Source organism: Chrysochloris asiatica, unplaced genomic scaffold (assembly GCF_000296735.1).
Source record: "Chrysochloris asiatica unplaced genomic scaffold, ChrAsi1.0 scaffold00266, whole genome shotgun sequence".
NCBI classification, from domain to species: Eukaryota; Metazoa; Chordata; class Mammalia; order Afrosoricida; family Chrysochloridae; genus Chrysochloris; species Chrysochloris asiatica.
This window is the reverse complement of record NW_006408784.1, coordinates 1205290-1219887: the sequence shown is the minus strand read 5'-3', so window position 1 is coordinate 1219887 and position 14598 is coordinate 1205290. Positions and strand designations below refer to the sequence as shown.

The 14598-nt window shown below is 49.7% G+C and overlaps 1 protein-coding gene across 1 annotated transcript; it reads right to left on the bottom strand.

Moving 5' to 3' along the window:
- Positions 1-364: 364 nt before the first annotated feature.
- FLOT2 (flotillin 2) lies at positions 365-13109 on the bottom strand. Its single transcript, XM_006874193.1, has 10 exons — positions 13033-13109; positions 4249-4339; positions 3104-3227; positions 2589-2707; positions 2361-2474; positions 2140-2259; positions 1837-2051; positions 1040-1223; positions 497-646; positions 365-403 (listed from the first exon to the last, which is right to left on the bottom strand). The coding sequence occupies exons 2-10, from the start codon at positions 4321-4323 to the stop codon at positions 365-367; spliced, it is 1140 nt and encodes a 379-aa protein (XP_006874255.1). The 5' UTR covers positions 4324-4339; positions 13033-13109.
- Positions 13110-14598: the final 1489 nt, after the last annotated feature.

Below are 14598 nucleotides of genomic sequence, written 5' to 3'. Positions count from 1 at the left end.
GACAGTGAAATACAATAAACAAAACATCTTCAGCTTAAACCATATGATGTGCGTAGGAGTGGGAGGGAAGTTAGAGGGAGAGAAGACAGACAGAGGAAGAGACACCCAGGGACATGAGGATGAAAGAGACAACTGGATGAATGTGGCAGTGAAAGTGAGCATACGGGGTTGTAGAAAGGAAGAGAAAGGATACAGACACACAGGAGAGAAGGGAAAACAGCCAGAGATGGCCTGAACCTGCAGCACTTCTGGTCCCACCAAAATAAGGCACCAGAGTCAGTAACGTTCCCGTTGTCCCTGTGGTATTAAACCAGGTGCTGGAGGGAGGGCAGGCGGCTGCTGAAGGGTGTGGGCCTGCTGGGTCTCACACCTGCACACCAGTGGCCTTCTTGATCAGGGGGATCTGCAAGGGTGGAAGATCCCAGTGAGGTCTTGGCTCTGGGCCCTAGAGCGTTCTGCTTGAGCTAGTCCCATGAGCTGCCAGTTGGGTACATACCTTAGATAGGTCCACACCTGTGAGGGCGTGCACAGAAGCAGGCAACTCAGCCAGCAGTCGGTTCACTTCTGATGTCACCTTACTGTTGTCCCCACTGAGCACCACAATCTCATCTACTTTGGTCAGTGGGGAGGCAATTTTGGCAGCGATCTAGAAAGTGGGTGGGAGGACAGCTAGGTTAGCACTTTGCCCTCCATCTACTGGTCCTAGCAAACATTTGCTCTCTCCCTCCCTCTCCACCTCACCAGACCCCAAAGCAGCCTGTTTTTTATTTATTGTAACCAACGTTACTTATTTGTAAACCATGGTAATGAGAGGCCCAGTTGGCTAGGGATGAGCCCATGCCTATTATACAGCCCTGCACTCCCCGCCACCCCAGCTGAGCAGTCTCCCATTAAAATCTTCCTGCCAGTCTGTTGCTGTGCTACTGACAATGTGAGAAGTTCTGGCACATGCCCACCTAGTTGTTAGGAGATGAAAGTCCAGGTCTGGTAACCTCTACTGATCATATCATTTTGGTCCAGCCTGATGTGGGAGCCTCACCTGGGGCAGGGCCTCTAGCACCAAGGCCATCTTGGCTGCATCTCCATATTTCTGGTAGGCCTCAGCTTTGAGCTTCATCCGCTCAGCCTCTGCCTTGCCCATCGCCTCGATTACTGCGGCATCAGCCTCTCCAATTTTTCGAATCTTCTCAGCCTCAGCCTGTGCCAAAAGGACCTGCTTCACCCTGAAGCAGGTGGGATCAATGAGAGGTGTCAGGATTCCTAAGCCTTGCCTGGGATCCCTGAAACTGGCAGGTGTTGGGGGTGGGGGACACTTGAAGGGGGAAACTCCTGACTCCCCAGAGAGAGGCCACCATGTATCAGTTGCAAGTGGTTGAGAGCATAAACCAGGGTGCTCTGTGCCAGGCTCCATGCCAGGCACTCAAACCTCATCTTAGTTGACGTTCCTACAATCCTATAGAGAATGTGGCATTTTCCCAACTTCACCTGAATAAACAGACTTGGTTGGGAGAGTAGAGGGAGTAACCTGTCAACAAGAGGCTGCAGGGGAATGTGCCCTTTGGTGGTGTCAATTATTATATATGCCTGGGGGTTTTTTTCTGTTTTTATATTTAAAAAGCTAAAGTGGATAGAGAGAAAGTGAATAGACTGATGGTACATGGAGGGGATTATAATCATTGTAATGAAACAAGGTATATGATTTGTTGAATGTAAAATGGATAACATGCCCTGTAAACTTTCACTCCATTCACAATAAAAACTTAAAAAAAAAAAAAAAAAAAAGAGGCTGCAGGGACCTGTCTGGCCTCGGATGCTGGCATGCAAGGTGGCACTCACTTTTCGCCCTCAGCGATCTGCTGTATGCGGTGGGCCTCAGCCTCGGCTGGGCGACGCACAGTGGCAATGAGTTCCTTGTCTGTGCGCAGGATCTCCTGGGCCTCAACTGCAATCTGCTTCTTGCGCTGCACAACCTCGATCTCAATTTCTTCCTGCCGAATCTTCTGCTGCTCACGCGCCCCTTGCAGCTCATAGGCCAGCTGGGCCTCGGCTGTCTGTGGAGGGAGTGTGTTTGGTACATTAGAGACTAGACGTCCAGTACGGAGCTCTGAGCTGCAGCCAGGGGCCCCCCCAGCCTCTCACCTTGATGTTGACTTCCTCACTGAAGGCAGACTTTTGCAGCTCAAAGGCTCGCTTGGAGTCGGCAATCTTAGTATCTGCCATGAATTTCACATCTAGCATCTCCCTCTTGCACTCAGCTTCCTGGGAGGTAGAGGGGCACGTGCTGAGGGTTCACTGAGGGGACAAAGTCCCACTGGCCCTGAGCTCCCTGCCCCTGGGGGTGAGAAGAAAATCTCATGTACCCGGATACCCGCATCCCGCTCAGCCTCAGCCACCCCGATGTCAGCATCCCTCTGCACCACAGCCGTCTGCGTCTTGCCCAGGGAGCTCAGATAGTCCACCTTGTCATACACGTCCTGGGGAGGGAAAGCGAGTCAGCCTGGAGAGCAACCATAGCACAAAGGATCCATCCACCAAGGACCAATCTCCCAGACAGATGCTATGGGAGGTGGTCTTCCCACACACTGCACCTTGATGGTGAAGCTGAGGATCTCAATGCCCATACGGCCGACGTCAGGAGCTGCCACCTCCCGCACCAGCTTGGCAAATTGGTCTCGGTCTTGATAAATCTGCTCCACAGTCAGGGTCCCTGGGGGCAGAGGAATCATGGGCTGACTCTCCAGTGGGGAAGGGAGCAGGCATGTAAGGAGAGGTCTGCCGGAGTGTAGGCCCTGCCATTTACTGTTAACAGTGTTTCACACTCAGCCTGCTGCAAAGTCCATCCTGGACGAGGGACCACCCCAGGCACCGTGAAGTCCCTGAGTAGACTGGCACGTGCCCATCCCCCATGCCCTCACCTTCACTCAGGTCACCTAGAGTTTTGTTTGTTTGTTTTTCACCTAGAGTTTTAAAGTGAAACACTTGAGGGAAACGTTTCAGCTTTCCAGCTAGAAACCTTGGTGTGAATGACAGGCCCTTGGTCCCGCCCTAGGTTGGCTCTGAGGATCAGGGACCCTGTGGGGCTCCTGGCCAGGCAGGGCCTCACCAAGGATGGAGCGCAGGTGCCCCTCCAGGGTCTGCAGGACGACGTTCTTGATGTCCTGCACGTTTTTGCCCAGGAACTGCTCGCAGGCCACAGCCAAGAGCTCCTTCTCCGTCATGATCTTCACCTGCCGGTGACCACAGACGCGCCTGAGCCAGGTTGGCAGGAGGAAGACAAAGGCCCCAGTCCCAGAGGTGTGATAGCAGTAGCTGTGCCCCTTCTTTCAGACCCAGAGGTCCCAGGGACTGGGGGCAGGAGTCAGTCTGAGCCCCCAGGTGGGAGGCAGCAGCTAAAGGATTTGTCTAGATTTGGAGACACTTCACCTTCACTTGCAACCCAGGCCCAGTTGTGGCCTTCTCTCCTGGACATTTAGGGCTCATTCCCCAACCCTCCAGCCCACTGTTCCCCACTAGCCAATCCTTCCCCTTCAGGTAACCTAGTGGTGCCCCACATGTGTGAGACCCTCAGGCTTGAGGGGCAGAGACTATGAAAAGGATAACGAACAATAAGGACACGGATAGACAGACATATTAGGAAGAGTCTAAACAGGACAGGATACAGGGGAATGCTACTGTGGGTGGGCATCTTCCTACTTTCCTTTCTGAGGTTCTCAACCAATAGTCCCCTCAGAGGAGGTATAGAACATGATTAACCGTCTCTTCCCAGTGAAGTCGAGAGGGCAAGGAGGGCAGGACAGTAAGCCCCTGACCCTGCATACAAGTAGGAGGATTATAATGCAAGTTCCAACTCCCAAAGCCCACAGCTTCCTCTGCCTCATGTTCTCTCCTCCGGGCCCCATCCTACCACCCCTGACCCAGGGAACAGGGAAGGCCTGGAGTCTAGGGCTCAGCATTTCCAACACCTGAAAAGAATGCGGAGGAGGGTTAGTGAGACAGGAGCCCTCAGCACTGGTTTTGTCCCTCGCAGGCCCACTGAGGAAAGAAGGGAAGTCTGTTAGTCCTGCTGGGTGGCCAAGGGGGCCGAGCGAGCATGATCCAGTGGTGATAACCCTCTCTCGGGACACATGGCAAGGGCAGGGTGACGGAGTGAGACTGCCCATGGCTGTGGTCCACTCCTCCTCCCCCCAAACCCCAGCATGGGGACGAGGCAGCTCAACGGACATGCGAGGGGCTGCTGAGTTACTATACCTGGGCGACACCCGTCACAGTTAAAGCTACCCCCTCGGCCGTCTCTACGTCCTCGCAGCGGGGCTGCAACGTCATAATCTCTAGGGAAATCCTGCCAAGAAATGCAAAACAGGGGCATGGGTCTGGGGGCCCAGGGCCTGGGAGTGTAGGAAAGAGTCTGGTAACTCACTGTTCCAGCTGGGAAAGGCCAAGGGTCCTGTTGAAGAGTAGGTGGTTGCGGAGAACTCACTGAAAGTTTTTGGCCTGGGAGAGTGTACGGAGGGCCAAAGGTGGGAGGGCAGGGCAGGGTGGGCACGTAAGTCTGCTACAAGTGAGTACTCACTATCTGCACTCAAATCAGTCTGGCCTGAATGGTAAGGAAGAGGAAGTGGGCAAGATGTGGTTGTCAATTGTTATGAATTGAACTGTGTCCCCCCAAAAATAGAGGTTGTAAGTCCTAACCTATATGACTGTGGTTATAATTCCATTTGGGAACAGGTTATCTTTATTATATAAAAAAGGCAAGCTTAGTGTAGGCTGTATCTTGAGTCAATCTCTTCTGAGATATAAAAGAGATTAGACAAATGAGCAGAAGAGAAATGGAGGGAGAGAGATGCCAAGTTACATGAAAACTGCCCAGAAGCAGAAGCTTAATAGACCTTCCTCTAGAACCAACCACGCAAGAAAGCCTTCCCCTAAAGATGGCACCCTGAATGGGGAAATTGAGCCCCCTAAACTATGATGTTGTAGGATAAACACTAGACTAATAACCACAGGGTTAGTGGTTCAAACCCACCAGCTGCTCCTTGGAAACCCTATACAGGGTCACTACAAGTAGAACTGACTTGACAACACTTAACAAAAACAAACTGTGAGAAAATAAATTTCTGTTTGTTAAAGTCACCCATTTGCGGTATTTCTGTTATCGCAGTATGGGATAACTAAGACAGAATTTGGTACAGGAAGAGTGGTGTGCTGCTCTAACAGATAGCTAAAATGTAGACGTAGTTTGGAAGTAGTGGGTAAAGACTGAAAGAGTTTAAAGGTACCTAATAAGAGTCCCGGAGTCCACTTGGGCCCAGAGTCAGTGACATAGCCACAGAGGACTAGAGTGGAGAGTGAAGCATCCAGCTGATAAGAAGAGAGGGCATATGCATAAGAACACCCACACTTGCAGATAATACCCACTTGACCTGGCTTCAATGACTGAATGATCAGAGCTCAACTAGAAGAAGAAAGAAGAGGAAAAAAAGAGTAACTTGATACAATTTGATGAACTTGACCTACACCTATGGATGCAGTAGCTCAAAAGAGGGAACAAATCTTTACAGCAAGGATCATTCCCACCCACACAGAGTAGACAGGGATGGGCAACTTGGACATTGCCTACCCAAAATGGGATGGGGGACTACAAGGCAAGAAGTGACTGGCTTACAAGCTTTCAAGAGGGAGCCTAGATCCAGAGGGCGCAGAGGAAGGTAGAATCTCCACTAAGTAGTATCCAATCTGTCTGGGTGGGGCTGATGAAAGGCGATGCAGATAGGTCTCTTGTGATACAATAGTGAATAACTGTTATCAGGACTGATTGTGAGGGTTGGAAATGTAAAGGTAGACATTTTGTAGCAAAAGGAGGGGAGTGATTGACTTTGCAGTCTAGGAGCGGAGGTCCCTGGGACCATCAAGGGAGAAGAGCGGAGAGCGGGACCCTACCCAGAGAGTCAGTGACGCCAGAGATGGAGGCAGAGAAGATGGCATGGAGAGAAGGAGTGGCTGGGGACTTTAGACCCAGAGAGGGAGAGGGGTTGTGTGCTGACGACTGGCGGGGGCAGACTTGCAGGGTATACCCTTTGGTTGGTTGATGATGCATGGAGGGGATTATAACCAGGGCAATGAAATGATATATGATAGGATGAATGTAAAGCTAATGTTCTCTCATGTAAACTATCACATAATTCACAATAAAACATTAAAAAAAAAAAGAGTCCTGGAGTCCAGATGTGGCGCTGCAGGATAACGCACTGGACCGGCAAGGTTGGTCTGAACTGCCAAGTCGGTAGTTCAAATTCACCAGCTGCTCCTTGGAAACTTTATACAGGGTTGCTATGAGTCAGAACCAACTCGATGGCATGTAACAACAACAATAAGAGTCCTGGTGTGGTGCTGTAGGATACGCACTGAACTGCTAACTGCAAGGTCTGTAGTTCAAACTCACCAGGTGCTTCTCAGAAACCCTATACAGGGTCACCATAAGTAGAAACCAACCTGGCAGCATTTAACAAAAAAACAAAAGTCTATATTGCTTTGAAGAAGCCCTTGCTAAGAAATTACAGTAGAATTACAGGTGGCAAAGACAATTCTGGTGAGGGCTTAGAAGGAAGTGAGGAGAGCCATAAAGTTTATATTGACTTGGTGAATTCATATGGCGCCAGCAACAGAATGTTATTAGAAATGTGGATGCTAAATGGTCCTCTGGTGAGGTTTTAAAAGATGAACATGTGATTGGAGGATGGCTGATTTCTTTTAATGCAATGACAAAGAATTTGTGTGAATTATGTTCAAATATTTGGTGGAAGGTAGAACTTATACATGATGAACTTGGATATCTGGCTGATGAAACTTCTTAGCAAGATCTTAAAGGGGCTACATGGTTTCTCCTTGCCACTTAGAGTAAAATGCACAAAGAAACAGATGGGCTTAAAAATGAATCATGCAAAATAGAAACAGAATGTAAAGATTTGGAAAATTCTGTTGTACAAAGTAAAGACACATGTCCTAGGATGTTCATCAAGTACATGCATACAAATCTTTTGCTAAAGAGATTATGGCTAAGACTGATGGATCTAACCAACTATCACAGCAGAAAACCCATCAGTTCAGACTGAGAGGAATTCTACAGGCATGAAAACAGGCCGAATTGCTACATCTGTTGTTCTTCAAGAAAAGGACCATCCTGGAGCAGCTTGGAGATGCACAGAACTGTTGAGAGGAGCACAAGAAGCAAGATCTTAATGGTTTTAAAGGGTGGGCACCGAGGTTTCAAAGAAATGGATCTTCATGAACTTGGTTGTAGAGCGTGAGGGTGCTTGTAAGGTGTGGCAGAGGGGTGGGGCTGCTATACCCAAGAGGCAGAAAAAAGGCATAGGGCATGGAAGGTGGAGCTAAAGCCCTGGGCTGAAGGGGCTCCACCCAGAATGCAGGAGTGGCCAACAACCAGAGTCTGGGATCCAAGCCCAAATGGTTTCAGAGAACAGGATTAAGTTCAAATCTTGAGAGCTAGTATAAATTGTTCTGCTGAGTTCTGGACTTCCTTGGTATCAATTATCCTTTCTTTCCTTCCAATATCTCCCATTTGTATTGGAAATGTCTACCTGTTTGATCATTATACTTTGGAAACAGATAACTTGCGATCTAGATTTCACAGGTTTGGAGATGAAAAGGAATTTTACCCTAGGAGGGAATACTTCTAATGTCCCACCTATATTTGATTTAGATTCAGAAGATGAGATTTTATCATTGGAATTAATTTAAGACTTTGGATGATGCAATGGGGTTAATGTGTTCTTCATATAGCAAGGACATGAATTTTGGGGGAGCCAAAATTGTCCTGGTTTGGCATTGCAGATTAATGTGCTAGACTGCAAAATTGGTTTAAACCACAAGGTTGGCAGTTCAGGCTCACCAGTCATTCCTCTGAAACCCTATATAGAGTCACTATGGGTCAGAACCGACTCGACGGTACATAACAACAACAACAAAAGGTGAAATATAGATTGAATATGTGTCCTAAAAATACGTGTAAATCCTGACTTCTATGTCTGTGGTTATAATCCCATTTAGAAATGGGTTGTCTTTGATATGTTAATGAAGCAGGATTAGTATAGGGTGTCTTTTTAGTCAATCTCTTTTGAGATATAAAGGAGTTTAAACAGGTGAGCAGATGAGAGATGGGGGAAGAGACATACCAAGCCACACTAAGATCACCCTGGAGTAGATGCTCAAAAGAGACAAGGACCATCCTCTGGAGCCAACAGATAGTGAAAGCTTTCCTCTAGAGTTGGCACCCTGGCTTTGGACTTCTAGTCTCCTAGAACTGTGAGAAAATCAATTTCCATTTAGTAAAGCCACCCATTTGTGGTGTTTCTGTTATAGCAGCGTTAAATACCTAAGACAGGGGTGGGCTGGGGGCTGGGGGACTGGGGAAGAGTCCTGGTGTGGTACTGTGGGTTAATACATCAGACTGCAAAGTCATTTGAACTGCAAGCTTCAGGCTCACCAGCTGCTCCTTGGAAACTCTATACAGGGTCACTATGGGATGGAATCGACTGGACAGCACTTAACAAGCAGTAGGTGGACTTTGATATTCCAGGTCATACTGTGTAGGCCAGTCATGGTGCCATCTACAAATTCCTCACAGGCCCTCACCCAGTCCCCCTGGATGCCCTAGTAGGCTACCTAGAAAGCTCTACCTGGTAGTTTGGCATCCTGGGAATATGCCTACTACTGGGCTGAGATGGAAGTGGTCCTACATCCATCCCCCTACACTGGGAAAATGACTCAAACTTGAAGCCTATCCTCTGGTGTTGGGCCCAGGCAGAGCATGTGTATATAGGCTGGGAACACCTGAAAGCCTCCTGGCCAAGAAGCTCAAACCCTCAAAAAGAGCTGTTCTTCCCAGACAATGAACAACCCCAGGGTCTATAATCACCCTGTAGTATGTTTTGAGTAATGTAGTGAGTTTAGAGGGGGAGGGGCTGTTCCACATGAGGTGTTGGTGGAGGCACAGACATAGTGCTCTTTCTACACAAAATGCTTCATAGCTTCTCCTCAGGCCTATGCACTAAAATTTACCCCCTACCCACAGCTACTAGGGCTGATTCAATGGGCACAGTCCCTTTTCCAATTAGAAATGACAAGATGGGTGAGGGAGGATTTGAGCCTGAGAACGCTAAGGGGCTCTTTAGCACAGAAGGAGGGGGCATGGTGAGATGATGGTTAGGTTGTTCAGCCTGGGACCTATTGGAATGTAGACTCCAGGAGGAGACAAGTACATTTTCATGATCATAGCCTCAGTGCCTAGAACTGAGAAAGTGCTCAGTAAAGAGCTGAGGAATACAGCAATGAAGAGAAATCACTTAGAGTTAACTTAATGTTCTGTCCCAACAGTGGAATTCACCAGTCATAGTTGGATGGGAATAAAGGGCAAGATACCAGGTTTACTTGCTTCTCACTGGGAGATGGCCATCAGTCTTTTCCCTCAAGCTTGTCATAGAGATTACCTCTAGAAGTTGTGGAGGGGGCTAGGGGCTAGTGAGCAGACTTCTTTGTGGGAACCATATCTTGGTCTTGCAGAGAGGAGGACTGGAGCCTAGCATCAGGTCCAGAAAAGGGACTAGCAAGGGGTTTGTGGTGACAGTGCTAAGGTGAGTCAGACCCTCAACTGACAGAATGGACCCCATCCCATCTGGACTGTCAGCTCTGTCACATAAGGGCCTTGTCTTCTGTAGCTGTTCTGCCTCAACTTATTTCCAACTTAGGCATTGAGAGAGACTTGGCTGAGATTCCAGAATCTCCTGCCCATTCCCCATGCACAGTCCCGGTAAACGAGGGCAAGGGATTCGTGTTGATAGGAATTTATCCCGGCTGTAGCCACCTTTGCACCCAGAGCAGTAGAGGGTGGGAGCAGAGGGGAGGGAGGTGCTCGCTTAGGAGAAAATCTATCTGGCTTCTGTCTGCCAGGCCCTGATGGGGCAGGAAAAGACAAGGTTAGACACAGAGGAGGAAGCAGGTGGGTTATTACCTGTGCAACCCCTGTTACGAATAGCGGGACCCCCTCCGACGTCTCAATATTCTCACAGCGACACAGGATGGTCATAACCTCCAGAGACAGTCTGAGGAGCAGCCAGGGGCAGGGAAAGGTAGGGGCAGGAGGGGGTAGGAGGGGACACAGCAAACACACACAGTTACCAGACAAGCACCAATGCCTGATGCCTGGGGGTGGGGGGGTGCTCTCTATACTTCAAGCCCCCCACTGCCAGCTTAGTCTAGGGTGTAGGGGTGCAGAGGCACCCTCTTGCTGATCTGAGGCCTTTGGGTCTCTTCTTTCGCCCCAATGCCCTTCTAGTGATGAGCTGCTGGGCTGAGGGAGAGGGCTGCTAATTGCCTGGGCCCATGGCCTGAGTTAGGGAGGCCTGTGTGAAGGGGAGCGGGCTGACACCTCACTTTCTCAGGAGAGTCCTGGCACAATCTCAGGGACGTGGCCTCAGCTCCTCCCTCTACACACTAGCAGGACCTGCATTTCCAGACACTGGGAACAGGAGAGGTCACTCTGGGGATTATTGAGTCATAGCAAATATTGAATCCTGCTCAGAACACAAATCCTTGCAGTCAGTGCTGCATAGCAAGCACTAAGAAGGCAATTTAGGGTCATAAAACCCCCAAGACAAGACTGGATTTTTAATTTGGGGGGAAGGGGGGTAAAGGAAATCAGGGTGAGGGGAAAAGGTTTACTACTGCCAGAATGCTCACAGGGACAATTAGGAGGTAATGGAGTAATTTACTTTGAAATTTCCAAAGTTGGGCCTAGGCTGAGAGAATAAAGCATCTGGAAGCGACTTGACCACCCTGGCTGGGCTGCCCAAGGACGGTGTGTGCGCACGCGTGTGCAGCGTGGTGCTTTAGGCAGGGCCAGGCTGTGAACAGCTTGGAAGGTTTCCTTAAGCAAGATAAAGGGAGGGCAGAGGCTGAGGCTGAAGATGCATAAGCAGGTGACTGGAGGTGGGGGGGGGGCAGGGGGGAAGTTGGGTGGAGGAGCTGGGAAGCAATAGGCAATGCAGAGTCCCTACCTCCACTCTGGGAGGGGCCCCTCTTTTGACGTGCCAGCCCTGGTGGCTCCAGCCATGCAGACATGCAAAAGTTGTCTTCATTGGAGTGTCTAACACTAGCACCCTTGTGACCTGGCTGAGAAATCCACCAAACTCTCTTTTGGGAAAGAGGATAAAGAGGAGGGATAGAGAGGCAGGGAGGGAAGGGAGGAGGGAAGAAAGACAAGAGGCTGCAGCTCAGATGCCAGAGGTGGAGGAATAGCTAGGGTAGGGCAGAGAGTGCTGCCCACATCAGGGCCTTGTGACAGTACAGAATGTGGCAGCGAAGTGCAGCAGGCAGGGCTTCACGTCACCTGCAGGATGAATGGCTGATCCTGAGGGTGGGGAATGTGTGCACTGACTATGACCTCAAAGGGGAGGCTGAGGATCCAGGCTGGGCTAGAAGCCTCTACACTGACCTGCCAGTATAGACATTTCAGCCTCAGAGTGAGAATCACAGTCCAGATGTCTTCCAAGGAGACTACAGGTGATGGGAGAGGGGGCAAAACTGCAGGCTCAGACCAGCCAATGAGTGGAACCAGAGGGAAGATGCTGAGTCTGGGTGTGAGATCATTTCCTAGGTCAATATACAAAGCCATCCCTGCTCATCTCGAAACCCACTGTCAGAGGCAGCTTGGTGGGCACTCCCTCTGATAGGGGATCTGCTCCCTGGAGTATGAAGAGGGTAGGTGGGGAAGGCTGAGAACCTGGAGGTAGGGCCTGCAGGGGTGCTGGACTAGCAGGTGATGCCCATGATGCACAGGTCTCTGGACCCAACTGCAAGTTGTGGTGCTTGACTAGTGTGTGGACAAGCTGCTCTGTTGTTTAAGAACTGCCTGGGGGCTAGGGGTGTCTCCCCACTGGCTGAGATCAGTATTGATTTCTTTGTGACACTTTTGGCTTTAGAGCAGAAGAGTCCCTCAGGATCCCTCAACTAAGGCAGAGGAGAGTGTGGGGCGAGATGGGAGAGTGGAGGGTGTTACTGGGAATCAGTGAAATTAAAAAGTTGTGACATGCTTTCCAACCTCCTCACTCCAGCAGATGCCCGCAGCCACCCCAGGTGGGACCCAGATACTAGGAGCTCAGTAAAGATGTGGGGTTACTCTCCAGTGACTTGCAGGGGACTTTCCACTGGAATCTCCATTGCTTCCCCTTTGGGATGACTGCTTCCCCCAGCAACATGCTCACACCTTCACAGCTTTGCTGTCGTTGTTGCCTAGGTCCTAGCCTGGATGAATCTGGGTCTCTCAGAGCCCTATATTCAGGTGGACTCAGATCCCCTATATTCAGATGGCTGACATGCCTCATCTCTGGGCAGTGAGGATAGCAGGAAAGGTCCAGCCTAGTCTGGAACTGCTGTGGACTTATGGGGAGTCAGCAGGGAGAGCCTAATGGTGGGCCCTCTGGGGAGCTGAAATAGCTCCTCCTCTACTAAGTCTTTCCAGACTGATATAGGAGGTGCAGGGCCAACAACAAAGAAGGGCCAGACCTACTAGGCCAACCCCACCTTGTCCCTAAACAGAAACTTCACAGAATCACTTCATTGCATACTCATTCTCTGCCTTCTATCCCCTATCTGCCTTCTGGCCATGTTACCTGCCTGAATGGTCTAAGGGCCTGCACAGCTCTTCCTACCAAACAGGGAGTAAAATGAAGACTTCTTGAATAACTCTGAGCTAGAATTGGGAAGTAGGGATTCTGCTCTGAATACCCTGGGACAAAAGTGATGCTAGCCTTGTTTAATGGGGTGGTGCCCACAGACAGACCTTTCTTACGTGTTTCTCCTGCATCCCTGTGCAATACACTCCATCTGCTTCTTAGGAGGCCCCCACCCCCCAAATGGGAGAGGCTCTAGTTAACAAGTAGGGTGAAGTGGGGAAATGCTGGAGAGCCATTTCGCCCCTGCCCACCAGGATCACAGGTTCCCAAGCCACCAGGCCCTTACCTCTGTGTGTCGGAAATACACCACCAGGCCCAGGCCCAGCCGCCAAACACGTACTGTTTATAGTCGGAACCACAACAGCCCCCTGGGAAGTAAAGCAAACCACTGCTTGTCAGTAGGCTCTTGGGACTATCCACCCTCCATCCCTCTACCAATAACATTGTCCCTTAACCCTGCTCTGAGACTTGACAACTCCCACTTCTGGGTTCCAGGCACTGAGGTATACTCATACATCAGTCTATTTAATGTTGTTGTTGTTGTTGTTAGGTGCCATTGAGTCGATACTGACTCATAGAGACCTTATGCACAGCAAGTAGGGAGTCTTAAATCTTGTTTGGGACACAGGAAATTTGCATTAAAGAGGGTATAATGTCTAGTGAGTGATTTAGAGTATTAGGTTCCAGATAACATAAGAGGCCAGTGGTTGGGAAAAGCTCCTTTACCTTTAAAAAGCCACCAATTGCCGCTGACTTGACTCCAACTCACAGCAACCCCAGTATGTCAGAGTAGAACGGTGCTCCACTGATATTTTCAATGATTGATTTTTTTTTTTTAATGTTTTATTGTGAATTATATGATAGTTTACATGGGAGAACTTTAGTTTTACATTCACTCCATCATATATCATCTCATTGCCATGGTTCCAATCCCCTCCATGCATCATCAACCACCCAAAGGGTATATCCCAGAAACCCGCCCCCTACACTTCTCCCTCCTCCCCCCAGTTTTTGACCCACAGTCCCTTTCCCTCTCTGGGTCCAAAGTCCCCAGTTGCTTCATCACTCCAAGTCATCATCTCTGTCTCTATCTCAGGCATCTCTGTTTCTCTGGGTAGGGTCCCGCTCTTGGCTCTTCTCCACTGATGGTCCCAGAGGCCTCCGCTCCTATCCTGGAGAATTAATCACTCCCTTCCTTGTTACAAAACTTCCACCTTTGCATTTCCAACCCTCATAGTCTGTCCTGATAAGCATTATTCACTACAGTATCATGAGTTACCCATCTGTATCTCCTTTCATCAGCTCTGCCCAGACAGACTGAATAGTACCTACTGGAGATTCTGCCTTCTGCCATGTTCCCTAGCACGAGGTTCCCTCTTGAAAGCTTGTAAGCCAGTCACTTCTTGCCTTTGTAGTCCCTCCCTCCCTATTTGAGTATCCAATGTCCAAGCTGCCCTTCTCCATCCACTCTGTGTGTGGGTGTGTGTGTGAATGTTTCTTGCTGTGAGGATTTGTTCCCTCTTTTGAGTTGCTGCTCCATAGGTATAGGTCAAGTTCATCAAACTGTATCAGCTCACTTCCCCCCAGCCCCTTCTTTCCTCTCCTGGTTGAGCTCCAATCATCCAGTCATCTGGTCCAGGTCATGTGGGTATCATCTGCAAGTGTGGGCGCTCCTGTGCATATGTCCTCTCTTCCTGTCAGCCGGTAGCTCCATTCTCCTCTTGAGTCCTCCGTGGCCACGCCACTGACTCTGGGCCCAAGAGTCCCCAGGCCTCTTCATACTGCTTGCCAACCAGGTCCCCAACTGGGTCCACAGAAGTCCACTGAACATTGTAGGGCTTAGCTTGCCGCT